Source organism: Pongo pygmaeus, chromosome 18 (assembly GCF_028885625.2).
Source record: "Pongo pygmaeus isolate AG05252 chromosome 18, NHGRI_mPonPyg2-v2.0_pri, whole genome shotgun sequence".
Classification (NCBI taxonomy): Eukaryota; Metazoa; Chordata; class Mammalia; order Primates; family Hominidae; genus Pongo; species Pongo pygmaeus.
The window spans coordinates 86912429-86939928 of record NC_072391.2 but is presented as its reverse complement, the minus strand read 5'-3'; the positions used below and the strand labels follow the sequence as shown (position 1 = coordinate 86939928).

Here is a 27500-nt window from a genome sequence, read left to right as displayed (position 1 = left end):
GCATTCGGGGCCACTACCGGTCTCCACGTCTAGGTGGTAGCGGTCCTCCGGGCCCAGCTGTCTTGTCTTCTCTTCGTCTTGTGTCCTTATTTCTATGATCTCTCGTCTCCGCACACGGGGAGAAAAACCCACAGACCCTGTGGGGCTGCACCCTACAAATACTGTTAATACAATTAGGCCTAATGCCCTTGCAGCCCACCAGGGACCCCCCGAGTCTCCAGTCCCAGACGGAAAACGCCAGGCTGGGAGGGGAACAGCCAGGATGATTATTGACAAGTGGATCCTGGAAGATCAGCAGCCAGGCTGGGAGGGGAACAGACAGGACGATTATTGATAAGTGGATCCTGGAAGATCAGCAACCAGGCTGGGAGGGGAACAGACAGGACGATTATTGATAAGTGGATCCTGGAAGATCAGCAGCCAGGCTGGGAGGGGAACAGCCAGGACGATTATTGATAAGTGGATCCTGGAAGATCGGGGCGCGTCCCTTCTGGAGGCTTCAGAGCCGCCTGTGGGGGCTGCTGCTCCATGGAAGGGCACAGACCCCGGAGCCCCCTGCACCTCAACTCAGGGCCTCTAGCCGAGGCCTGGCCGGTGGGGAGTGAAGCCTCCCAGCAGTTCCCGGGGGCCCAGCCTGCACCACCGATGCTGTGGTCACCTCCACCCAGCCTTCTCCCTGCTAAGTCAGATCTGGAAGTGATCTGGGCCCAGTGGCTTCGCACTTCCTCACTAACGGAAGCTGAGGGAGAACTACAGAGCACGGGGGGCTGTGCGGGCGGTCCCCTCACCCCCAGGGCCCTCCAGGGCGGGGCAGCAGCAGCGTTGGGGGGAACTGTCGTGCCCTGTGTGCATCGCAAGACGAACTCTTGGAGGCCCATATGGGAAGGCACTGAGCCCCAGGCTCCGCCTAGGAGGACCTGGTGCTGGGCAGCTTGCGCCTGGACCACATCTGTCCCTGTGGTGGACCTGGTTCTGCTGCCCACGGTGGGAGGGAGCCTGGGGGCCACACTGATGCAGACCCTGCCTCCCATTTACCAAAAGAGGCTGGGCTGGGCGCAGCGGCTCACGCCTGTAATCCCAGCACTTTGGGAGGCTGAGGCGGGCGGATCACCTGAGGTCGGGGTTGGAAACCAGCCTGGCCAACATGGTGAAACCACGTCTCTACTAAAGTTAGCTGGGTGTGGTGGCGCACATCTGTAGTCCCAGCTACTCAGGAGGCCGAGGCAGGAGAATTACTTGAACCAGAGAGACGGAGGTTGCAGTGAGCTGAGATCATGCCACTGCACTCCAGCCTGGGCGACGGAGCGAGATTCCGTCTCAAAGAGGCTGGATGAAGAGAGTGGTTCTGCCAGCGCAGGTTCCTGGGCCTTTAGCCATGTTTACAGAAGCAGAATGAGCAGGGGTGGGGGGTGCGCGTGCAGGGGTGTGGGGGGTGTCTGCAGGGGTGGGGGGTGTGTGTGCAGGGGTGGGGAGGTGTATGTGCAGGGGTGGGGGGTATGTGCAGGGTTGGGGGGGTGGGTGCGGGGGGGCGGGGTGTGCATGGGGGTGGGGTGTGTGTGCACGGGGGTGGGGGGGTGTATGCAGGGGTGGGGGTGTGTAGGGGTGGGGGGTGTGCAGGGGTGGGGTGTGTGTGCAGGGGTGGGGTGTGTGTGCAGGGGTGGGGTGGGGTGTGTGTGCAGGGGTGGGGTGTGTGTGCAGGGGTGGGGTGTGTGTGCTGGGGGGTGTGTGTGCAGGGGTGGGGGCTGTGTGTGCAGGGGTGGGGGGTGTGTGTGCAGGGGTGGGGTGGGGTGTGTGTGCAGGGGTGGGGGGTGTGTACAGGGGTGGGGTGTGTGTGTGCAGGGGTGGGGTGTGTGTGCAGGGGTGGGGTGGGGTGTGTGTGCAGGGGTGGGGGGTGTGTGCAGGGGTGGGGTGTGTGTCCAGGGGTGGGGTGTGTGTGTCCAGGGGTGGGGTGGGGTGTGTGTGTCCAGGGGTGGGGTGGGGTGTGTGTGTCCAGGGGTGGGGTGTGTGTGTGTGTGTGTGTGTGCAGGGGTGGGGTGTGTGTGTGTGTGTGTACAGGGGTGGGGTGTGTGTGCAGGGGTGGGGTATGTGCAGGGGTGTGTGTGTGTGTGCAGGGGTGGGGGGTGTGTGTGTGTGCAGGGGTGGGATGTGTATGCAGGGGTGGGATGTGTGCACCAGTGCGTGGCTGGAGGTGGCTACTGGAGCCTAGACTCTGTCCCTAAAGACGCTCAAGCAGCGTCTGTACAAAGCCCTCTTCACACCTCCTGAGCCCTTCTGGCCTGGACCGAAGACTCGGGCACTCCTGCGCCCCACGTCCAACCAGGAGCCATTTTCACAAAACACCCCCCCTCCTGAGCTGGATGCCGATGACGCGTACCCCAGGATGTCAAGGGATGTTACTTTTATTGAGGGCCTACTGTGTGTGTGTCCTGAGCTGTCCCCAGGCATCCTGCCCCCCAGGTAAGCCCAGGCGCCCGCTCAGGAGACGCTGGTCCTTCCACGTGGGCAGCAGGGCTCCTGCCATCCGGAGTCCTGGGATGGGCGGGTCTTCCCTGAGCTCCGGGAGCCCTAAAGGGGACTCTGGTCTCCCGGGTTTCACAGGAGACACAGACAGAGGACTAGGGGAGGGAGGGAGGCCAGCAGGAACCCCCACTGGCGATGGAGGCTGGAAGCCCCCGAGGAGTAGCCGTAATGCGTCCTGCAGGAGCCGCCCAGCTCGTCCAGCGGGATGGGCTCCTCCTCGGGAGCCTGTGTGAGGTTGCTGGCCTGGGGACAGACAGACACGGGTGGGGCAGCCTGCCTGCTGGTGGTGGTGGGGGAGACTCAGGTGGCCACCCCATCCTCACCTGCTCCACAGCCTCGAAGACCCTCAGCAGGTTGTCAGCCAGTGCGCCCTTGACTTCTGCCTCCGTCCAGTTCCTCCTGAGCAGCTCAGCGATCAGGTCTGGATACTTGGAGACGTCCTCCAGCCCCTCAGGGACCCTGTGTTGGGGCCAGGAGAAGCTGGGCCCCCACACTAGGACACAGGTCCCTCCTCCAGCCGCCTCAGCCCTCTGACCAGGTCATGAACCTCCCGGCTCATCCACAGGACGGAGCTTTCACCCCCTTACCTTGGAACACCATCAAAGTCCCCACCAAAACCCACGGCTCCGGCTCCTGCCACCTCCTTGATGTGATCCAGATGGTCTGTCCAGGGAGCAGCAGGTATGGGTCCCGAGCGAGGCCCTCCCCCTTCGGCCCCCTTGGCCGCTCACACCCCACCTACCGGCCACTTGGGACAGGTTGGCCTTGTTGGTGCAGGAGACGTAATTGTTGTAGAAGTTCACCATCACCAGGCTGTCTGTCTGTTTCTGCACAGGAAGGAAGACAGGGTGGAGCTGAGAGCCAGGAGGGCCCGCCCAGGGAGATGGGGGGGAGGGGGTCGCTCCCTCGGCCCTCACCACCAGCCTCAGGACATCGTCAGGCACGTTGCGCCGGCTTGCGCACACGCTGTAGGCCGAGGAGTGGCTGAAGATGACCGGGGCTCGGGACAGCTGTAGGGTGGCCTTCATCGTGGCCACAGACACGTGAGCCAAGTCGATAAGGACTCCCAGGCGGTTCAGCTCCTTCACCACACGCTGGGAAGACAAGACAGGGCTCCGTCCACCCTCACAGCCCCCAGGGTCGGGGTCACCACACGCTGGGAAGACAGGGCTCCGTCCACCCTCACAGCCCCCAGGGTCGGGGCTGGGGCGGTGGACAGGCTGGACCAGATGTGAGTCATCGTCCTTCATGGCTGGAATTCCCGGGCCACTCGGGGCTCGGCACCCACCCTGGGGGGATGGCTGCCAGCTCCGTTTTACAGACGAGGACTGAGGTCCCACGTGCAGAGATACATCGTTCTGGTCACCCTCCAGGGCCTCTGCCTTCTCCCTGGGGGTGACCGGCCCCTCCCACCCCACTCACCTGCCCAAAGGGTGACAAGCCTCGGCTCTGGGGCTCGCTGTCTCCCGTGTCCACCAGCCAGTTGTCAGCCCTGCAGGAGCAAAAGGCAGGTGCCCAAGGGGTGAGCAGTGGTCTCAGCCTCCCATCAGCCCAGCAGGCAAGGCCCGTCCTGGGACTCACAGGCAGAGGGCATGGGCTCAGGAGGGTTGCAGGGAGTGTCTGCCCCCTCACTCCTGACCACAGCCCGGGGGCCTCCCATGGGGAGTCACGCACCAGGGCGTGTTGCAGCTGTGGGTGAGGGTCAGGTACCGCATGCCCAGCTGATAGAGTGCCCGCAGGACGCCCAGACTGCTGTCAATGGAGTGGCCGCCCTCCACACCGATCAGGCTGGCCACCTTCCCTTCCCGGAAGGCCTGTCGGATGCCTGCGGGGAGAGTCAAGGTGCAGGGGAGTGGGTACCGGGTGTCTAGAGGGTGAGGTGTCCTGACCAGCACCTGCTGCTCAGGATGAGGGCTGGGTGGGAAGACGCAGGACCTGGAGGGCCCAGGTCAGGACCCCACCTGTGCTGCTGGTGACATACAGGAAGGTCTCCGGGTACATCTGGCACATGCGGTGGACCACGTCCATCTGCTCCAGCGTCCTCCGCACGGCGTCTTTGTTCTGGGTGTCGCAGGGCGTGTACACGGACCAGAACTGGGGGCCGCAGGGGGTACCAGGAGCTGACGCAGCCGGGTCTCAGCTCACCCCCTGCATGCCTGTGGGAGTCTGGTTTCCCACCCCCTGGGAATCCCTCCCTCGGCCTGGGTGTCTGTCCCTACAAGGGCCTATGGCACCGAGGGATCCTGGAGGAACATCACCACAGGGACGGCCGCACTGTAGCCAGGCCCGAGGTAGGAGACGGGATGACCCCACACAGGGCAAGCGCAAGGCAGGGCAGGCGGTACCTGGCCTCCCACAAAGCCGGCCCTCAGCTTGGGGATGTTGGTGTGTGTGCCGGCCAAGGTGGTCAGGTTGGCCCTCTCGTCCTGCAGCCGGTTGTTGAACATATCCAGCAGCTGCCAGGGGAGGTCGTTGTGCCTGGAGTTTGCCGGGGAAAGGCCAGGCAGTCAGGGTGGCCACTGGGACCTGGGGGCTTCCGAGCTCCTGGCCTCTGGGCTGCTCTCCCCACTTCCTACCCCTCACGACAGACGCAGGACTGAAGTCTCGGCCGCAGGGGTGACGGATCACCGGCCACCTGAACACACCTGTGCAGGCTGCATTTCTCAACTGTGTCCACCCCCAGGGCAGGGAACCCCGAGCCAGGAGCTCAGGGAGCTGGGTAGCCCATCCCTTCCAGGATCTTTCTCTGTGGAGGAGGCTGGGGGGCAGACACATTGTCTGAGGATGGGACACAAGGAGCCAAATGACCTCAATGGACAGGATTGGAGACATGGGCGAAGGGGCAAGGGCCTGGGGGTGATACTGTTTCTGAGAGTTTTCAGTTTAAAGATCAAATTGCCTCTTGGGGAATATGGTGGGTGGCTGGGTAATTGGAATGACCTGACCTTGGGGGGCCTGGGACCTCCCATCCTCCTGGGGAGCAGGGCGTCGAGTACAGGCTTTGGGGGCTACCCAGGCCTCTCTGCTGCCTCTGTCCCCAGGGAAGAGCCCTGCACCCAAACTCCAATCAGATCCTTCCAAAGGACTGAGGTTCTCCAAGGTTTTCCCAGGAGCTGGTGGTGAGGGTAGGAGCTCTGGTGAGGAAAAAGGAGAAGGAAGGGAAAGGAGAAGGAAGGGGAAAAGAGAAGGAAGGGGAACGCAGAGGAAGGGGAAAGGAGAAGGAAGGGAAAGGAGAAGGAAGGGGAAAGGAGAAGGAAGGGGAACGCAGAGGAAGGGGGAGCTGGGGCTGTCAGAGCTGGTGGTTGAGTGAGGGTCTCAGAGGGTCCGAATCCAGCTGCCCAGCAGGGCCTGGCAGAGACCAGGAGCAAAGGGAATCCGCTCTCGTTAGGAATGCAATTCTCAGGACGGGTGGCGGGCGCCTGTAGTCCCAGCTACTCAGGAGGCTGAGGCAGGAGAATGGCATGAACCCGGGAGGCGGAGCTTGCAGCGAGCCGAGATCGCACCACTGCACTCCAGCCTGGGCGACAGAGCGAGACTCTCTCCAAAAAAAAAAAAAAAAAAAAAAAAAAAGAGAGAGAAAGAGAAGAGAAAAGAAAAGAAAAAGTAACGCAGCTCTAAGGCCTAGGGCAGTCGCTAGGCTATGATCTGATCTGTGTTTCAACCAGCAGATCTGAGTCCCGGGACCGACCAGGCCCAACTGCAGCCCCAGACAGCCCTCGTCCCTGATCCCGTGACTCAGAGGCTGTGAAGAGGATGTGAAGGGGCTGAGGCCTGACCCCCGACCCTGGGGAATGCCCGGGGTTCCCCTTCTCTATCACTGGGTCTGGGGCCTCAGTCTCCTTCCTGTAATGTGGGCTGCGCCCCTGTCTCAGGGGGACTGCCTTGTGAGGGTATGTGCTGGGATGAGGCCGCAGGGGCCCCTCCACATTCAGTTTCCAGACCCGCCCCTCTGTGCCTCAGTTTCCCCATCTGTAACATGAGGGTGTCTTGGTGCCTTCCTTGGAGGACAGCTCCCTCTGTGCCTCAGTTTCCCCATCTGTAACATGAGGGTGTTTTGGTGCCTTCCTTGAGGACAGCTCCCTCTGTGCCTCAGTTTCCCCATCTGTAACATGAGGGTGTCTTGGTGTCTTCCTTGGAGGGCAGCTGGGAGAGGCAGATGAGTAACTGTTAATCATTTCCAGCTGTGGGCTCTGCTTTCTGTGATCCAGCTCAAATCTATGTGCCCGCAATGAACTTTTCCAAGGCAAATGCACCCACAGAGCTCCTCAGGGGAAACAAGGGGAGGGCTCTGCCCTTCCTGGGTCCCAGTCGTTCCTGACCTCCCCTAGGCTGGTGCCCCCAAGCCCAGCCTGGCACGCTTTCCGGCCCTACCCCTGGGCAGATGGGCGGGCGCACGCCTGATGCTGGTGTGAGTCTCTCCCAAAGCTCCTGCAATAACGAGGTTGTCTCTGGCCACAGCGAGTCCACATGACAGCCTGGGCTGGCACATGCCTCTCCCCAGCCCTCGGAGCAGACTGGGTGCTCAGGACGCACTTGCTGAGGGAACCATGAGCTCCAGCCAGGGACCCTGCCCGGGCAGCAGCCTCATCACTAGGTGCAGCCCTATACTGGGCACTGTCCTGGGCGGGGCTGGGCAGGGCTCCCAGGAGACTTTACTCCTTGGCCTGAGGACGCGGGCGGCCCATCTCAGACATTAGCCTGGGATGGGTAAGGATTCCCAGGACCCCAGGAGCCGCCCTTGGAGGGACAGGCTGCAATGGGGCAGCTCTCTTCTCTCCCCTCCCTCCTCCTCCTGCAGCCCCTCCTTTCTTTCTTCTTTTTGAGACAGGTTCTCACTCTGTTGCCCAGGCTAGAGGGCAGGGGTGCAATCACAGCTCACTGCAGCCCCCAAACTTCTGGGTTCAAGCACTCCTCCCACCTCAGTCTCCCAAAGTGCTGGGACCACAGGTGTGAGCCACTGCGCCCGGCCAGCCCTCTCCACTCTTGCTGGAGAAAATGATGGGAAGGTGGGGTCTCTGGTTTCTCAGTGGGATGGAGGCCCTGCCTGCCTCATGGCCAGGGCAAACTGCAGTTCTGCAGCTAATCAGACCCACCCTCCTTATCTGTGCAGCTGGGGCAGTGCCCTTAGCTGGGATATGGAATCCGGCGTCCTGCTCCAAGGAGTGCTGGAAAATGCTGGCAAAGCGGCAAGCACATACTCAGGCAGCTGTTCGTGGGGAGACTGCTGGCTGCCCCCGGGACCCAATCTCCTCCTTTTCCTTTGTAACTTTAAAACCCCCCGTTTTCAGTGGGCACACAGCCATTTGGGTTGAAGATACTTCCTGCCCCTGTGTCGCTGGCAGTGGCTGAGGGATGAAGGTGGGTCCTGTAACAGCTTCTAACAACTGACCCCTGGCCGGGCGTGGTGGCTCATGCCTGGAATCCCAGCACTTTGGGAGGCCGAGGGGGGCGGATCATTTGAGGTCAGGAGTTCGAGACCAGCCTGGCCAACATGGTGAAACCCTGTCTCTATTAAAAATACCAAAAAAATTAGCTGGGTGTAGTGGCGGGCGCCTGTAATCCCAGCTACTCAGGAGGCTGAGGCAGGAGAATCACTTAAATCCAGGAGACAGAGTGAGACTCTGTCTCAAAACAAAACAAAACAAAACAAAAACCTGACCCTGACAGTCACCTGCTGCTTGTCCTTTTCCCCTTCATGTCTCCCTCCTCCCTGCTGGCCGGCATGCAGATGTGAGGGCTGGAGCTGGTGTGGCCATTTTAAACCATGAGGATGCACGGGACCACTCTCTGCTCCCTTTCTGGAGCTGCCTCTGCTCCCTTAAGTTTTTTTAATTTGAGATGGAGTCTCACTCTGTTGCCCAGGCTGGAGTGCAGTGGCCCAATCTCGGCTCACTGCAGCCTCCGCCTCCCGAGTTCAAGTGATTCTCCTGCCTCAGCCTCCTGAGTAGCTGGGACTACAGGCATGCGCCACCAGGCCTGGCTAATTTTTTGTATTTTTAGTAGAGACAGGGTTTCGCCACGTTGGCCAGGCTGGTCTTGAGCTCCTGATCTCAGGTGATCCGCCTGCCTTGGCCTCCCAAAGTGCTGGGATTACAGGCGTGAGCCAGGGCCCCCAGCCCGGCCTGTTCCCTGAAGTTCTTATGCAACAAGACATCGGGTTTCCCTGCTTTTTTCACAGAGTTTTTCCCCAACAAAGCCCAGAGGCATCTTCCAGGTGGAGACACCGTGCCAGACACAGGGCGGACTCTCAGTGACCCTCCCACCCCAACTCAGAGCCAGTGTGGACCCTGATCTGAGTCTGGAGCCTGGAAGCAGGAGGCCTCCATGGTGACCCAGTGTCGGGGCACCAGGCCAGGAAGGGGCGGGGAGGGTCGGATTCCCGGGCAGTGGGGATCTCCGCCCTGCGGAGGTCAGGACAGAAGCAGGTGACCCAGGCGCCCCAGCGAGGTTGGGGGTGGGGGCTGGGTGGGCACACAGCGTAGCACACGCAGGGGCCCGAGTGGCATGGGCCTCCCCTGGGGAGAAGGCAGGCCGGGGGGAGTGGGAAGAGAGCCAAAAAGATGCCGGCTGAGAGGGCCTGTAGGGTGCCACCCGCACCTGCTGCTTTCGGGAGAAGCTGAGGCACAGGGAGAGACTGGGGCGCAGGGCCTCAGCATCCCCAGGCCCAGACTTCACTCTGAGCTTCGGGGCCAGGGAGTGGGGCCTTGCCTCCTTCCCGCCCAGTCCCTGCAGACCTTCATCTGCTGAAGTCTTTGGGGGCCCTGAGAGACCCCACAAAGCAGCAGGGGCCAGGAAAGGGCAAGGGCCTGGCACCGTCGCAGAAACTGAAACTGGGTCCCAAGCCAAGGGCACACGAGTCTCACCCCCAGAGAAACTGAGTCCCAAGCCAAGGGCACACGAGTCTCACCCCCAGCTCCCCCAGCCCCGGCTCCCCCAGCCCCAACTCCCCCAGCCCCAACTCCCCAGGCCAAACTCCCCCAGCCCCAACTCCCCCAGCCCCGACTCCCCTAGCCCCGCTCCCGCAGCCCGGCTCCCCCAGCCCCGGCTCCCCCAGCCCCGGCACCCCCAGCCCCGGCTCCCCCAGCCCCGGCACCCCCAGCCCTGGCTTCCACAGCCCCAGTTCCCAGTCCTGGTTCCCTAAGCACCTGGCTTACGTGAGCACTCACCCATCAATGACAGGGGAGTCCCTCATGATCCTCTCTGCCTCGTCCCGAAAGAAGTCTGCAGTGCAGACGGCCACAAGGGGCCAGAGCCAGCATCCGGTCCACATGGTGGGGTCCCCGGGGACCTGTGTGCGCCGCTGCCCTGGTGCCTCTGTGCTGGCCTGGCCAGCCCGTGCAGAAGGATGAGCTTCAGGCCGTGAGGAGCCACTCTGCCTGCCAGGAGAGGCACCAGAGGTGTGGGTGGAAGTGATGATAGCTGGCCACTCTCCTGTTTATAGCTTCCCGTGTTCAATAAGTAACCAGCACATTCCCCACCAGGGTGGGTAGGATGGAAGGCCGGACACCCAATAACTGGGTGTTGCTGTCTGGGCTAGGCGGAGGCATAGTAAGAAGCTGGGATCCTAGACCCAGGGGTGGAGCTAGAGCCCAGGTGAAAGGACAGCAGGCTGAGAGCAGGCCCGGGTGAGTGGCGAGTGGCTGTCGGCTCTCGCTGTGCTGCTGTTATTACCACCACCTCCCTCAGGACCCGGGGGCCTAGATCTGCAAACAAGAGAACAGTCATTCAAATAGTGCATTCTCATAAAGCACCTCTTTCCACGTAAAAATCATCTTACATGACTTGCCATGGGGGATAAACATTAGGGCGTTCCAGGAAGCTGCTGCACAGCCAGGTGTGCCCCTGGTGCCTGCCCTAATACTGAGGGGTCTGCACCCCCGGCCTGCAGCCCTCCAGCGTCACAGGGACCCACACTCCAGCTACAGAGCTTCAGGCCGAGCAACTGGACACGTCCTTAGAACTGGGGCCTTTCTAGGCCGCAGCAGAGCATACTCAAGTCGCCCGAGGGCTCCTGGGAACATAGTTCCCAGGTGATGCCCTGAAGGAAGAATCTCAATCCCAGGGCTGGGCGGTGTCCGGGGTTCTGGGGGACAGTGGGCTGAGCACTGGGGCTAAACCAGGCCTCCTGGGAGGAGCAGGAGGGAAAACTGGTCAGAGGCTTTGGGGGGTGGGGGGAGACTGGCAGGGAAGGAAGATCGTCCCAGCTGGAGGGCAGTGGCTCCATCTCGGCTCACTGCAACCTGCACCTCCTGGGCCCAAGCAATCCTCCTGCCTGAGCCTCCTGAGTAGCTGGGACTACAGGTGTGCACCACCACGCCTGGCTAATTTTTGTATTTTTTGTAGAGACAGGGTCTTCCCCATGTTTCCCAGGCTGGTCTCCAACTCCTGGCCTCAAGCAATCTGCCTGCTTTGGCCTCTCAAACTGCGGGGATTACAGGCATGAGCCACCATGCCCAGGTCATGATAAATCGTATTTTCATTCAATATTTTAAAAAAATCAGAGTTCATGTAAAAAAATCCATAATGAACAAAGTATAAAACTTTAAAATAGCCGGGCATGGTGGTTCACGCCTATAATCCCAGCACTTTGGGAGGTCGAAGCGGATGGATCACTTGAGGTCAGGAGTTCAAGACAAGCCTGGCCAATATGGTGACACCCTCTCTCTACTAAAACGACAAAAGTTAGCTGGGCGTGGGGGTGCGCACCTGCAGTCCCAGCTACTCAGGAGGCTGAGGCAGGAGAATCACTTGAACCTGGGAGGCAGAGGTTGCTGTGAGCCAAGATCACGCCACTGCACTCCAGCCTGGGCAACAGATCAAGACTCCATCTCAGAAAAACAAACAAACAAAACACAAAAAAAAACCCCACAAACCTTTAAAATAAAGACAGGCCCAATATTCTGATTTTTCCTTTTGCCTTCAGCTCCAATACTAGCCACACAGCCCTGGACGCTGAGAACATCCATGTTCTGCTTGTCACTTCAGAGGCAGAAACTGGGTGACAGGAGAGCATTTCCAAGAGCATCACGCTCCCTCAGGTGCCACTAAGGAGAGAACTTGAGGCCACTGTATTCATCCATTTTCACACTGCTATAAAGAAATACCCTTCGGGGGCTGGGCAAGGTGGCTCACACTTGTAATCCCAGCAGTGTGGGAGGCCGAGGCAGGTGGATCACCTGAGGTCAGGAGTTCGAGATCAGCCTGGGCAACGTGGTGAAACCCCGTCTCTACTAAAAATACAAAATTAGCCAGGCGTGGTGGCACAAGCCTGTAATCCCAGCTACTCGGGAGGCTGAGAAAGGAGAATCGCTTGAATCCGGGAGGCGGAGGATGCGATGAGCCATGATTGTGCCCTTGCACTCCAGCCTGGGCAACAAGAGTAAATCTCTGTCTCACCAAAAAAAGAAGGAAAGAAAGAAAGAAAGAAATACCCTTTGTGGCAGGGCGCAGTGGCTCACGCCTGTAATCCCAGCACTGTGGGAGGCCGAGGCAGGCGGATCACCAGGTCAGGAGATCGAGACCATCCTGGCTAATATGGTGAAACCCTGTCTCTACCAAAAATACAAAAAATTAGCTGGGCGTGGTGGCGGGCGCCTGGGGTCCCAGCTACTCGGGAGGCTGAGGCAGGAGAATGATGTGAACCCGGGAGGCGGAGCTTGCAGTGAGCCGAGGTTGCACCACTGCGCTCCCGCACTGGGCCACCATGCCCAGTGAATTTTTGTATTTTTAGTAGAGAAGGGGTTTCACCATGTTGGTCAGGCTGGTCTCGATCTCCTGACCTCGTGATCCACCCACCTCGGCCTCCCAAAGTGTTGGGATTACAGGTGTGAGCCACCACGCCTGGCCCCACATCTGACTCATTTTTTATTTTTACTAGAGATGGTTTCACCATGTTGGCCAGGGTGGTCTCAAACTCCTGACCTCAAGTGATCCACCTGCTTTGGCCTCCCAAGCTGTTGGGATTACAGGCATGAGCCACCGCGCCTGGCCAAGACTGGGTAATTTATAAAGGAAAAAGCCTTCATTGACTCACAGTTCCACATGGCTGGAGAGGCCTCAGGAAAATTACAATCATGGCCGAAGGCAAAAGGGAGGCAAGGCATGTCTTAAATGGCAGTGGGGGAGAGAGTTTGAGGGGGGACTGCCAAACAGTTGTAAAAACCAGATCTTGGGCCGGGTGCGGTGGCTCATGCCACCGCGTGATCCCAGCACTTTGGGAGGCCGAGGTGGGTGGATCACGTGAGGTCCAGAGTTCAAGACCAGCCTGACCAACACGGAGAAACCCCATCTCTACTAAAAATACAAAATTAGTCAGGCGTGGTGGTGCATGCCTGTAATCCCAGCTACTCAGGAGGCTGAGGCAGGAGAATTGCTTGAACCCGGGAGGTGGAGATTGCAGTGAGCCGAGATTGTGCCATTGCACTCCAGCCAGCTTGGGCAACAAGAGTGAAACTCCGTCTTAAAAAACAGCAACAACAACAACAACAACAAACAATCTTGTGAGAACTTGCTCGCTACCACGAGAACACGGGGTGAACGGCCCCACGACGCACTCACCTCCAGCGGGCCTCTCCCTTGACATGTGGGGATTCTAATCTGAGATGAGATTTGGGTGGGGACACAGAGCCAAACCGTATCACTCAGCTCCACCATTCAGGGCCCAGTGCAACATGAAAATGCGGCGCCCTTATTCAAACATCACAAGAATCTCAGGGCCTCACAGTGGCGGGAGGACGGGGGCAGGTAGAGGGAGGTGCATGTCTTCCGAGCACCAGACCAGGGCCGAAAGCCATGCGTGGACTGCATTTTGCACCGTTTCCGAGGCTCAAAGCCACGGACTTCATTCGACACGAGGGCGTCCTGGGGGTTGGGCAGGGCCCAGTGGCCTGGTAGGTTGTGGGTTCCCATCTCACCACCACCGTTCAAGGGCAGCGTGGGTGAGCTGGTTCAATTTCTCGGCCTCGGTCTCTTCGTCTGTAAAGTAGAAGTCATGGAGGGTACCTACTTTACGACAGTCCTGCTGTGAGCACAAAGGCACCAGCCACTCAGACCACCCTCAGATCAAGGTAGTCGCCTTAAACCTGTCTTTTCCATGGGGTTTTATAGTTTGTCCCGGAGTTTCCAGTTGCCTTTCTTCTCCTGCCCTACACTGGGTGCCCTTATCTTCCATCTTCCAAGCTCTGGACTCTGCAACCTCCCTCCCTGCCCCCAGAGCCTCCGCTCGTCCAACCTGCTACTCCCAGCCTGGAATCTCAGTGCTCACTTAATGCCTGCACTGAAGGTCTTCCACCTTTATTTGGTTTATAGTCCTGATAGAGTTTGAATGTTTGTCCGGATCTCACGTGGAAATTGGATCCCAGTTGGGAGGTTTTGTGTCATGGGGACGGGCCCCTCATCAATGGCTTGGTGCAGTTCTGGAGGTAATGAGTTCGTTTGGAAGAGAACTGACGGTTAAAACGAGCCTGGTACCCCCCCCCCACCCCTCTCTGGCTCCCTCTCCGCATGTGATGCCTGCGAGCAGGAGAATAGGGTCTGGGGGCAGGGAACTTAGGCCAATTCGTGCTGAATCAAGGAAAAACAGCGAGGCCTGGGGCAGGGAATGGGACGCTAATTTGTGCTGACTTCCTAAAAGAGAAAATACCAAGGTTAGGGGGAGAGAGTCTGAGGCCAATGCACGCTGAATCCAGGAAAAACTTCGAGGTCTGAGGCAGGGAACCCAGGGCCAATTAATACCAACTTCCAAAAACTACACCCTAAGGAAAAGCCCCACGCCCAGTAGCAAAGGATCAAAGGCTGCTCTCCTACAGCCCCCACCACCATGTCCCAGATGGAAAGGAACGTGCTGTGGACTGGCTGCGGGCCACCCTTTCATCTGCAGACACCAGTTTACCTCAGCCTTTGATTAGCCACAGACCAAATCTTTCATCCAGATAAGGGGTACAGGAACCATGAAAGGTGCCCTTAAGACCCAGAAAACTGGCCGGGGATGGGGGGTGGCTCACACCTGTCATCCCAGCACTTTGGGAGGGCGGGGCGGGCATATCACCTGAGGCCGGGAGTTCAAGACCAGCCTGGCCAACAAGGAGAAACCCCGTCTCTACTAAAAACACAAAAATCAGCCGGGTGTGGTGGCAGGTGCCTGTCATCCCAGCGACTCGGGAGGCTGAGGCTGGAGAATCGCTTGAACCTGGGAGGCGGAGGTTGCAGTGAGCCGAGATGGCGCCATTGCACTCCAGCCCGGGCGACAGTGCAAGACTCCCTCTCAAAAAAAAAAAAAAAAAACAAAAAAAACCCAGAGAACTATGTAACAGCGCCACTCCCACCCCTCTCCCGACCTTTCTCACTTTAATAAATCCCTGCTTTCGCTGCTTTCTTCCCGTGTTTTGTTACTTTGTATATTTTGTCCACTTCTTTGTTCAAACGCGGAGGACCTGGACAATTACACTCCAGGCCATCCTTCCGGTGACACCTGCTCCCTCCCCTTTTGCCATGATGAGAGGTTCCCTGGGGTCCTCACCAAAGGCAGACGCTGGTGCCATGCTTCCCTGTACAGCCTCCACAACCATGAGCCAAACCCACCCCTTTTCTCTATAGATGACCCAGCCTCAGGGATTTCTTTGGAGCAATGCAAAGCAGACTAAACCCTATTCCGTTAGAGTTGGCCCCGCAACCATTCCCTAGCATCGGGTCTGTGGGAGTTCACTCCCCAGTCCTCCAGACCGGCTGTCTTTGTTGTGCCCTCATCAGAAGTTTCTCTGGATGTGCACTTTGGGCGGGAAACCTTTTTCCCTCAGGAGGTGACCGCGCCACAGTCCGTCTGTGCACGCGTGGCTGATAGGCCCAGCTGTGTGTGGGCAACCACTCTTCCCTCCAGGTCTGGAGCCGCCTCTTTCCTCGGAGCGCCGGGACTTCTCAGCCATGTGCTTTCGTGTGAGGCTTTTTCACTCCCTGGATCGCTCCCTCTGCCTCTGGTCCAGGGAATTTCCAGTCGCCGGTATCCCTCGTCTTCCCCTCCTTTCTGAGCTCTGTCTGGCCAGGGTTTCGGGCAGGGGTTGGATTGTCTGAGCTTCCTTACTGCCTCCTGTCCTGGGTTTCCTCCTGCTTATCCTGTGTACTCCATTTCCTCTGTTTTGTCTCCCAGCACGGTTCTTTCGTGTGTTCTTGGGGGTTGTGCGTCTGGTGTCCGGAGGGTGGTTTCCAAGGTTTGTTGTGTTCCTTCCCGCCCCGCTCCCGTCAGGGAGGCAGAGCTGCTTGGAGTCAGCTACACTCTGTTCTCTTCTGTGGTTTACCAAACGGAATGCAGACGGGTCTCCCATTGTTCATCTGGACCTTCTGTTGTGTTTGCCGACTTCCCTCGGCAGCTGGTAATCTTTGTCACTTCAAATTTCATATTTAAAAATAAAGCAACAGCAAGGTGGGCAGTGCCGTATGTGTGAGCGGGCTCTCGACCCCAGGCTTTGTGTGGGGCGAGCTCCGGAGATGCCCGGTTACCAGGGACCTTGAAGCCAGAATGCATGAGCACTTTTTTTTTTTTTTTAAGGAGATGGGGTCTTGCTATGCTGCCCAGGCTGGACTCCAACTCCCAGGCTCAAGCGATCCTCCCACCTCAGCCTCCCAAGTAGCTGGGTCCACAGAAGCTCCTTTTAAAGCAACTGCCACCACGCCCAGCAGCATTTTTAAAAATAGCTACCTCGATTCTCAAAAACATGTTTGGGGAAGGGCCTCCTGACCTTCCTCTGGCTGTGGGGGGGTTAGGGTGGTGTGTCTGTCTGGGTGGTCCTGGGGCCAGTTCTTCCAACTGTGAACAAACCCCAACCTCAGCGTCTTCCTCACTCCCAGCCCATCGTGCCTGCGACGTCTGAGCTGAGCTCCTCTCTGGCTCCCTGGTCTCTCGCTGGAACGCCCTGGAATGTTCCCAATGAGGCCCCCTAGTCTGCCTCACAGACATGCTCTTCCATTCACTTCCTCCTTCCCAGAAATGGGTTGGAATCTTTGCCTGCAGTGGAGACTTTCTATTGTCTGATGAGTGTGTTATTCTTTGTTTTTCTTTTTTTTTGAGACAGAGTCTCACTGTGTCACCCAGGCTGGAGTGCAATGGCGCGATCTCGGCTCACTGCAACCTCCGCCTCCTGGGTTCAAGCGATTCTCTTGCCTCAGCCTCCCAAGTAGCTGGGACTACAGGCGTACACCACCAAGCCCGGCTAATTTTTGTATTTTTAGTAGAGACAGGGTTTCACCATGTTGGCCAGGATGGTCTTGAACCCCTGACCTCATGATCCACCCGCCTCGGCCTCCCAAAGTGCTGGGATTACAGGCGTGAGCCACCGCGCCCAGCCCGAGTGCGTTATTCTTTTCTGATTCCTTTCCTCTCACCTTCGTGGACAGGAGCAGGAGGAAATGCTTGTGCCTTACCTCACATCTTGACACAGAGGGTGCAGCTGGCAGAGTCGCAGTGGGAAAGGCTCAGGTTTAATCCTGTTTCTTCCACCGGTTCTGGTGGTGCGTCTTTCATGTCCCCGATGGACCAGGGTCCTTTGTCCAGCCCAGGCCCTCCTGCCCCTCCCCTCCCCTGGCCATAGCGAGGCTTAGGGGAGAGCTGGGGTTAGTAGTCCTGGCCCCAAAAGTTAATGTTTAGAGAAGCGTTGCTAGGAGACCCCTGGGGGTGGGAGCAGTGAAGAGGGTGGGTTCCTGCATGAGAGTCCTGGGTCCATCTCCAGAGATGGGTGCACCGAGGCCCCACCCCACATGCTCTCCTCACAGAGTGGTGCTGACTCGGCTCTGTGGAGACGCGGGTGACAGCCTCGACAGTGATGTCTGTGTTTCCACCCAGCTCTGTCTCCCAGAAGCCCCATCCACAGCCAACATGCAGACGCCACCACGGCCATATCGGATGTTACCACTTCTGCACAAGTAGCCACAAGCAATGCGGACCTGCCCACGCCCCCCACACACAGATCATCGCAGACGAGAACACCTGGACGCATCCCAAGTCCACATGGTCAGATACGTCCACGTACCTAGAACAGACACGTGCAGACTTTCCCACGTGTTGAGTAAACGCACACTCAGATACCTACACGTGCACACAGACACACGTACACGCACAGATGAGCCGCACACGTGCACCTGCTCACGTGAGCCCTTCCTTGCATGTGTGAGGGACGGGAGCCCACACTCAGCATGGGGCCCATCTGACCACCCACGGGGCCTGGCACAGACGCCCCCAAATAAGCCTTGAGGAGGGAACATCAGGAACCTGCGGCTCCACGGGGAGCCCGGCCCTGTCTCTCTCCATGGGAGGCCCCGGCGGCTCACAGCAGGCTCAGCAGCCCCGGGTTCTCTCTTCTGGCTCCTGACCAGGCTGATGTCTGTACTGGGGGAGTCCGCAGGCTCCTCAACCTGCAGGCCCAGCTGTAAGGCTGGCACCCCACTTCTGCCCCCAATGCCTCCCTCCTTGCGTCCAGCCCACCCTGAGGCTGGTGGCTTCCCCGCATCCCTCCTCATCCTGCCCAGGCCCCCCATGGCTGCCCCCACCACTCTGACCCCCACAGCCCACATCTGCACCAGGGCGCGAGCTCTTCCTCCCAGTGAATCCCAGTGAAGCACCTCTGAAGGACTTCCCAACAGGCTCCCGGCTCCCATGAGGTCAGGGCCCCTCAGCCTGGCCTCCCCACCCTCGCTACCCCATCCTCCAGACACAGTCACCCCACAGGCCACCCTCTCACCCCTGTCTGGAATTGAGGCCCCCCCGGTTCCATCCTCTGAGACCCTCACCCTTCGCTGCCTGTTATGGCGCTCCATGCTATGCTGTAGTTGCCCACTCTCTGAGGTTCTCCCTCACTGATGGTGGATCGCAGGCAGTCAGAGAGGAGAGGGGCTTTCCGCCCTCATTACAGCCCTGGGCCTCAACCTGGCTCCACACTCCCCAAAACCACAACCCCTGGCTCCTGGCTCCCGGCTCCCCGAGACTCACCACGCGTGGGACAGGGTGCCGAGTACCTCAGCTCAGCCACCCAAGGCCCAGGGAGACAGACCCGCCTTCTGCCTCCCAGGTCACAAGGCTTGGGGGTTGTTTCTGGTGTTCAAGTTCAGTCCTGCCACCCACGGAGCTCTCCAGCTACAAAACAGCCACCTCCTTAAGAGAGGGCCTGCACAGTACGCCAGGGAGAGCCGGGCTAAAGCCTCACACATGTCAGCTGGTTCTTGTTTCCGAAGATACGCATGCCCTCAGTGAGGCCTTGAGCATCCGGCCAGCCTAGGGGCTTCTGGGACTCTCTGTCCCAGGCCAGGCAGTAGAGCTTGTGCTGGGTGATCACCCTTCAAGGCCCCCCAGGCAGTAGTGTAGGGTATCTGCCTTAGGTGGCAGCAGGTTGAGAAGTGGAGAGGAGGGGGCCTGGGAGCTTGGGCCCACCCCAAAGGGCCCAGAGAGTCTCATGTGACCTGGGGGTCCCAGGCCGTGTGTTCCCTCCCCATTGGCAGACCCCAGCCACCTCCCTGACTCCCTCAGGGGACATTGACTCTGGCCCCGGAGTTGGGACAAACTCCGTCCTCAGTTTCTTTATCTGTAAGTGCGATGGGTTGATCTCCCTCCATCTCCAGCCACAATCAAGGATTGGAAGGTCCTCTGGCAAAGCCACACGGGCTTTCGAAATCCGAGGAGGGTCTACACGTGGACCGCACTAAGCTGGAGACCAGGCTGGCTTTGGAATTCTGAGGTTGCAGCAGGAGGGGGGCATCCTCATGGGTTCCAGCAGGCGGGGGGAGGCCAGGCCTATCCCTGACCCCACCCAGGGGGGATGGAGACCCAGGGCTGCTGCTGGGCCAGTCACAGGGGCCCTTGGATTCTGACATTTCCAAGCAGCCAATGGTGGGGAGCAGTGGGAGGAAGAGTGGGGGCTGCAGAGAGGGGAGCAGGGGGTGCAGGGGGCTGCAGGGAGGGGAGCGGGGGAGCAGGGGGTGCAGGGGGGCAGGGGGCTGCAGGGAGGGGAGCGGGGGGAGCAGGGGGTGCAGGGAGGCAGGGGGCTGCAGGGAGGGGAGCAGGGGGCACAGGGGGCTGCAGGGAGGGGGTTCAGGGGGAGCAGGGGGTGCAGGGAGGGGAGCAGGGGAGCAGGGGGTGCAGGGGGCTGCAGGGAGGGGAGCGGGGGGAGCAGGGGGTGCAGGGGGGGCAGGGGGCTGCAGAGAGGGAGCAGGGTGGGCAACCCTCTGGAAGCCAAAGGTAGAGGGTACTGGTGGGATGTGCACATGTAAAGAGCAAAATAAAACCAGTTTTGTGCAGGTTCCCACTGTTCCGGTGAGAATAAAATAAATATTAATCTATAAGTTACCAAATGTGAATTGTACAACTTTGCCCGGGGAACAGTGCAGCAATCACTTAAGTTCAGGAGTCTGAGAACAGCCGGGGCAACATAAAGAGACCTCGTCTCTATAAACATAAAGAAACTAGCCAGGCTGGTGTGTACCTGCAGTCACAGTTACTTGGGAAGCTGAGGTGGGAAGATTGCTTGAGCCTGGGAGGTTGAGGCTGCACTCCAGCCTGGGCAACATAGTGAGATCCTGTCTCAAAAGTAACTACATAAATAAATAATGTAGCCAGACCTGGTGGTTTACGCCTGTGATCCCAGCACTTTGGGAGGCCAAGGTGGGAGGATCGCTTGAGGCCAGGAGTTTGAGACCAGCCTGGGCAACATAGGGAGACCCCATCTGTACCAAAAATACAAAAATTAGCCAAGCCTGGTGGCACACACTTGTGGTCTTGGCTACATAGGAGACCGAGGCAGGAGGATGGCTTGAGTCCAGGAGGTTTAAGCTACAGTGAGCCGTGATCCTACCACTGCACTCTAGCCGGGGTGACAGAGCAAGACCTTGTCAAGATGGATAAACAAACTAATAAATGAATTAAAATAAAAATGCGAATTGTACAATTTTGGTGATTCTGCATGAGTTAAATCCTATTCTATTTGCATTTAAGCCAAGCATTACACAATATGAAGATGAATGGTAAATACATGCTAATAATTTAAAATTTTAATTTTTCTTGACTTAGAATGATTTCTTATTTTTTTTTATTTTTTTTGAGACTGAGTCTCGCTCTGTCGCCCAGGCTGGAGCGCAGGGGTGCAATCTCAGCTCACTGCAACCTCCGCCTCCCAGGTTCAAGTGATTCTTGTGCCTCAGCCTCCCGAGTAGCTGGGATTACAGGTGCGTGCCACCACACACAGCTAATTTTTGTATTTTTAGTAGAAATGGGGTTTCACCATGTTGGCCAGGCTGGTCTCAAACTCCTGACCTCAAATGATCTGCCCGTCTTGGCCTCCCAAAGTGCTGGGGTTACAGGTGTGAGCCACCACACCTGGCCGCCTTCCAGCATTTCTAGACACAGACCAGCACAGGTGTGGGCTCCTGTCCTTTGCATGTTGTTGGCTTTCTGTTGACCAGATGGCCTGGAGACCTCTTGGCATGGATGCTTCCACCTCATTCTCTGTAACATGCGCACAAGCCTCAGAGCTCATGTTAGCTGAGCAATTCCTCCATGCAGCACCGTGCTGAGGGAGCTCCGGTGGCCTCCTGAGGCACGAGCGCTTTCCCCCTCACCTGTCAGGGCCCCGGGCCTTGGTGCCTGCCTCCCTCTCCCACCTCCACCCAGCTCAGCCACGAGTCTTCTTTCGTGCAGCGTCCCCAGGGCTTCACGTGAGAGCCCCAAGCACCCTATCTCTCTGCCACTCCCTCTCTCTTCTTCTAGCTCCACCCTGTCTTGACTCCTGGCAATTCTAATAAGAGAGAATTGTCCCCAACCCTGGCCAAGCAATTCCCTGACCTGTAATGACCTGTGCTACCCTCACCTTGCTCGGGAGGGGCCAGACCTTAACTGCAGTCCCATCACCCCACCCCTCCCTTCCCCTTCTGCTCCAGGGCCTGCCCAGGACCTCCAGCCTCCTGCCCCATTCTCTGCCAGACTCCGTCATCCCCTCTGGAGCTGTCACGCCGCTCGGTAAAACCTGCCTGCTTCCTGCCTGCTTCCTGCTCACTCTCTGCCTGCTTCCCAGACGCTTCCTACCTGCTTCCTGGCCACTTCCTGCCTGCTTCCCGGCCGCTTCCTGCCCACTTCCTGCCCGCTTCCTGGCTACTTCCTGGCCACTCTTTGCTTGCTTCCTGCCTGCTTCCTGGCTGCTCTCTGCCTGCTTCCCAGACGCTTCCTGCCTGCTTCCTGGCCACTTCCTGCCTGCTTCCCGGCCGCTTCCTGCCCACTTCCTGGCCACTTCCTGCCCGCTTCCTGGCTACTTCCTGGCCACTCTTTGCCTGCTTCCTGCCCGCTTCCTGGAGGCTCTCTGCCCACTTCCTGGCCACTTCCTGCCCGCTTCCTGGCTACTTCCTGGCCACTCTTTGCCTGCTTCCTGCCCGCTTCCCGGCCACTTCCTGCCAGCGTGCGTTTGCACTGCCCTTCGCGGAGTGTGCTGAGGAGAGAAGGCCCAGCCGTCCCGATCTGCACTACTTTGAATTCCTGATCACAAACCTCAAGGAACCTCTTTAAGCCACCCGGGAATCCTGCTGCAGGTCCCAGTGCCGGGACCAGAAGCATCCGTGCCATCTGGGAACATTCTGGTGGAGCAATCGCCCTGTCCTCGAGGTCAGCCGCACACGCTGGGTCTTCACCGCCCCGGGGATGCGGGTGCCTCCTGGGGACCCCCTCCTCCATCCAAGGACCCCTCGTGGCGCAGCCCCAAGCACAACCGTTGTCTCCCCTCCTTTCCGCCCGTCTCTCTGATCCTCTCACAGCAGGCTGGGCCATACTGCTCCCTGAAACTGTGCTCGGTCAGCCCCGGAGTGGGTGACCCAGGACCCGCTGCCTGTGTCCTTCCAGGGCACAGGTCCCAGCCTCTCCTGTTTTGTCGACACTGGCTACCTGGGTGGGCTTGTCTGTTTCTGGACTCTGAGCCCTATCCTCACAGCACTGACTCCCCCACCCACCTGAACCCCCAGCCCAGCCCCCGAAGCCCCATGGACCCAGCGTCCTGCTGCGCACCCCAGCCTCCTGCTGCGCACCCCAGCCTCCTGCTGCGCACCCCAGCCCCAGCCTTCTGCGTAGCCCAGCTGGAGTTCAGGGAGCATTTTAAATTCACTTTTTTTTTTTTTTTTTTTTTTTTGAGATGAAGTCTTGCTCTGTCACCCAGGCTGGAGTGCAGTGGTGTGATCTCAGCTCACTAAAACCTCTGCCTCCCAGGTTCAAGTAATTCTCCTGCCTGGGGACAGGAGGCCTGGGGACAGGACACGTAGGGGACGCCTGAGCCCTGAGCCTTTGGGCCTCAGTATCTGTGAAATGGGCCTGTGAAAGGGGTGGACACTCAGAGGCCAGGGCAGGCCTTGGGGCTTGGTCCCCCTCCACACGGCCCACTCCTCTCCAATTCACACCCCACGGGCCGGCCAGGACAGCAGGCGCCTGTGTTGACCGCCTGCCTGGCTGCTGCAGCTGCTGCCCTCTGGTGGCCAAATCCCAAAGTGCCTCCGTGGGGCCGGTTCACAGCGCCAGTTCACTGGGGCCTTGCGGGGTCCTGCAAGTCGGGGTCCTGGGGCCTCACTTCACCCAAGAACCAGCTGCTCATCCCTCAGGGTGGGCTCCGCCTGTGGGCTCTGAAGACCTGGGAAGGCTGAGCAGGTGCTCGGAGCCACCACTGCCTCCATGGGTGTCCTGCCCTTCAACCCATGCCCTCACCCCTGAGAGCAAGGCTGCTGTTACCCGTCTCCTAGTCTTGGAAACTGAGGTAGAGAAGACAAGTCCAGCCTGCCTGGCTCATGGGAGGTGGAGCCGGGATATATGCACAGGACACAGGTCCAGAGACTCCAGAGCTGCACGTAGACCGGCACCACTGCCCTGCCAGGCCCGCCTGCCCGCTCTGTCCCCAGTGGGAGCTGGCAGCCTCAGCCCCACCTGTGAGGCCACCCCTCAGGGGCGGCTCTGAGAGGCCGCTTTGGGGCTCAGTGTCAGTCCACCGCAGCCGACGTCCCCCTGAAGCTGCTCGCAGGGACTGAGGGACCCTCCCCGTCTGCTCCTGGCCTCCGTCTGGAGATTTGTCAAAGCTGACCTTTTGTCGACGAGGAGACTGAGGCCCAGCGGGAGGTGTTTTAGAGACACTTACACGTTTGGAGGCCCTAGATGCCCCCCTTCCACCCGTGACATCCACTGAGCTTCTCCATGGGGTCAGATGCCGATCAGCAAGAATTCACCAAGAGATGTGGACGCTACTAGATCCTCACAATGAAAATAGCTTTGCTGTATAAGAGCCATTGGCCGAAGTAGGGTCTGCCCTTCGCTACCCCAGTCACAGCTCCAGACTCCAACTTCCCCCAGTGCCCAAGGCCTTCTCTCTAGAATGTCCTGTGATATCCCTGAAGCTCCCCCGACCCCATCCGGGGAGCAGATTTTTCTTTTATTTTTTTGGATATGGAGTCTCGCTCTGTCGCCCAGGCTGGAGTGCAGTGGCGCGATCTCGGCTCACCGCAACCTCCGCCTCCTGGGTTCACGCCACTCTCCTGCCTCAGCCTCCCGAGTAGCTGGGACTACAGGCACCCGCCACCACGCCAGGATAATTTTTTGTATTTTTTAGTAGAGACGGGGTTTCACCGTGTTAGCCAGGATGGTCTCTATCTGCTGACCTTGTGATCCACCCGCCTCGGCCTCCCAAAGTGCTGGGATCACAGGCGTGAGCCACCGCGCCCGGCCACAGCTTTGGTTTTCATTCAGCAAATCCTTTCCACCTGGAAGGAAAATGTGGGGCCGGACAACGGGCCCTGTTCTCAGCTGGGCAGGGAGGCAGATGACTGCGCAGAGAATTCCAGAACAAAGAGTAAGTCCGGGGACTCGGCGCTCCTCACACAGCCTCTGAGAACTCTTCCTGGAGGAAGGGGCACGTGAGCTGAGTCCCAAGAGTGTCCAGGACTGCGCCGGGCGCCGCAAGGAAGGAACAGCTGGCACAGTGGACAAGCAGGGGCGTGGGACCTCTGGAGGGCCTGGCGGGTCCAGATCTCTTCCTAGGGACCACGGGGAGGGCTAGTGGGAGGACAGCGGCGGGTCTCAGAGCAGCTCTCCCACCTCCTTGAGTCCCAGGAAGCCGCCGCCTCCCCTGCCCCGCACACCTGGTCCCACCTCCTAGAATCCCAGGAAGCCGCCCGTCCCCTGCCCCGCACACCTGGTCCCACCTCCTAGAATCCCAGGAAGCCGCCCGTCCCCTGCCCCGCACACCTGGTCCCACCTCCTAGAATCCCAGGAAGCCGCCCGTCCCCTGCCCCGCACACCTGGTCCCACCTCCTAGAATCCCAGGAAGCAGCTGCGTCCCCTGCCCCGCACACCTGGTCCCACCTCCTAGAATCCCAGGAAGCAGCTGCATCCCCTGCCCCGCACGCCTGGTCCCAGTTTCCTAGAATCCCAGGAAGCAGCTGCATCCCCTGCCCCGCACACCTGGTTCCAGCCTCCTAGAATCCCAGGAAGCAGCCGCGTCCCCTGCCCCGCACACCTGGTCCCAGTTTCCTAGAATCCCAGGAAGCCGCCGCGTCCCCTGCCCCGCACGCCTGGTCCCAGCTTCCACCCGCAGTGGTGCCCTGGGATCCCCGGGCCTGCACCACCCCAGTACCCTGGCGCACCGACTCCCCAGCCCACTCACCCTGGCCTCTGCGATGCAGACTTGCTCCCCAGCCGGGCCCGGCCTAGGCAGCTCCCACGCCAGGCTCACAGCTGGGCTGGCCCTACCCGGCCACCTGCTGCCCCTCCCAGGCCCCTCCTCAGGAAGGTGAAACTGCCCCATTTCCTGCAGGAACCCTGTGTTCTCTGAAAGTAGAAAGAGGAGGGAAATGGAGGAGGGGAGAGGAAGGTTGGAGAGAAAGGGCCAGGGGTCGGAAGGAAGGGCTGGAGGAGGGAGAGAGGAGGAGGGAACTTTGCTCCAGGAGGTGGCTCTGCATCCTGACCTCCCCCAAGGCTAGAAACTTCTTCAGCAGCTTCCTCGTCTCCTGAGAGGGCCGTGAGATGGCCTGGCAGTGTTTTTCCCTCATGTGTGGATGTGCCACCTCCCAGCCAGGGGGGTGCGTGCCCAGCTGTGCTGTTCAGCTCTGTGATGTCAGATCTTAGAGAATGCTACACATCAGCACACATAAGCCATCTGTGTCCTTTTTCTTATGCATTTTAGTTGTGAAAATACAACATGTATACCAACAAGACATATAGGTGTTGGGAGGGAAACTGAGGCAGGGCTTGCATAATGTCCTTTAGAATGTGTCCAGACTTGCTGGCTCTTGCTTCTAGCCCTCCTAGGCTCCTAGGCCCCTATTCCCATTATCTCAAGTAGCAGAACATGCTCCATATAAATGCTAAACCGTCACAGCTGTAAATCATGTGCTTAATGCAATGTGTTCTTTTGACCTCCACATTCTCACCATCTGTTTCTTTGTTGGATTACCAATAAATACCGTGGGCTCCCAGAACTCGGGCCTTCGCAGCCTCCATGATAGCGATGGTCCCCTGGTGTGCCACCTTTCTCTCTCAAACTGTGTTTTTCTGAATCCTTTGACTCTGCCGGACTTTGTCACCCCCATGACCTGGGGTTGGGTCTGATCACCCCAACATATGGGTACTGTACATTTACACAGAAATTACACAGGTGTTTGTAGCAGGACAATTTAGTATAGCCAAAATGTGGAAAGAGCCCAGATGCCCAACACAGGGACAGATAAATGTGTCTCTTCACGCAGTGGAGTATTACTCAGCCATGAAGAAGAGTGACGTGCTGACACACGCTATAACATGAAGAACCTCAGAAACATTTTGCTAAATGGCAGAAGCCAGATAGTCCGGTGTGGTGGTGCGCACCTGTGGTCTCAGCTACTGTGAGGCTGAGGCAGGAGGAGCGCCTGAGCCTGGGAGATTGAGGCTACAGTGAGCTGCGATCACACCATTGCACTTCAGCCTGGGCCACAGAGCAGGAGCCTGTCTCAGAAAAGAAAGAAAGAAGCTAGACTCAAAAGACCACATGTCATGTGATTCCACTTATATGAAATGTCCAGAATAAGTGACTCCATAGACACAGAAGGTGGATTCATGGTTGTTGAGGCTGTGAAGGAAAGTGAGGAGTGGGTGCTAATGGGAATGGGTTTCTATTTAGGGCAATGATTTTTTTTTTTTTTTTTTGAGACAGTGTCTCGCTCTGTCGCCCAGGCTGGAGTGCAGTGGCGCAATCTCGGCTCATTGCAACCTCCGCCTCCTGGCTTCACACCATTCTCCTGCCTCAGCCTCCCGAGTAGCTGGGACTACAGGCACCTGCCACCACACCCAGCTAATTTTTTGTATTTGTTTTTTAGTAGAGACAGGGTTTCACCGTGTTAGCCAGGATGGTCTCGATCTCCTGACCTTGTGATCTGCCCGCCTCGGCCTCCCAATGTGATACCCTACCTTGTTTTAACCTGAGTGACCCTCTCCTATTAGAGAGAGAGCCGGACAGACTCCATTTTAGTTTCTTCACCTGCAGCCGCCTTTACCTCCCTCTCTTAAGGCATAACTAGTATAAACCGACTCAAAGCACGTCCAGGAATGCACCTACTGATAAGATACTGAGGCAAGCTGCACCAGCAGCTCCTGGGGACGCACACGGTGGATGGCACCCGAAACCCCTGCATTTATCTCTTTGTGGTAGTTTAAGCTCCTGCACCTGGAACTGTTTATTTTTTTGTAACTGCATTTGTAACCAACTAATTTTGTCACTTTTTGCCAGTTCTGCTTCTATAAAAATTGCGTCAGCTAAACTCCCCGCTCCCCTATTTAGACCACGGTATAAAAACAAAACTAGCCCCTTCCTCAGGGCCGAGAGAATTTTGAGCATTAGCGGCCTCTCGGTCGCAGGCTAATAAAGGACTCCTTAATTTGTCTCAAAGTGTGGCTTTTCTCTATAACTCGCTTGGTTACAACACCAAGTGCTGGGATTACAGGCGTGAGCCCCCGTGCC

At 58.5% G+C, this 27500-nt stretch overlaps 1 protein-coding gene across 5 annotated transcripts; it reads right to left on the bottom strand.

The window, feature by feature from the left end:
- Nucleotides 1-2383: 2383 nt before the first annotated feature.
- DPEP1 (dipeptidase 1) lies at nt 2384-25250 on the bottom strand. Of its 5 annotated transcripts, none has more exons than XM_054455450.2 (11): nt 25173-25250; nt 9687-9896; nt 4866-4998; nt 4482-4614; nt 4195-4345; nt 3943-4012; nt 3438-3614; nt 3263-3347; nt 3108-3183; nt 2844-2979; nt 2384-2763 (listed from the first exon to the last, which is right to left on the bottom strand). In XM_054455450.2, exons 2-11 carry the CDS (start codon nt 9788-9790, stop codon nt 2593-2595), a joined length of 1236 nt encoding a protein of 411 aa, XP_054311425.2. In that variant the 5' UTR covers nt 9791-9896; nt 25173-25250; the 3' UTR covers nt 2384-2592. The 5 variants fall into 5 exon arrangements, with proteins under 5 accessions (XP_054311425.2, XP_063510668.1, XP_054311426.2 ...); XM_063654598.1 differs by lacking the exon at nt 25173-25250 and adding an exon at nt 21575-21621; XM_054455451.2 differs by lacking the exon at nt 25173-25250 and adding an exon at nt 18494-18677.
- Between the last annotated feature and the right edge of the window lie 2250 nt (nt 25251-27500).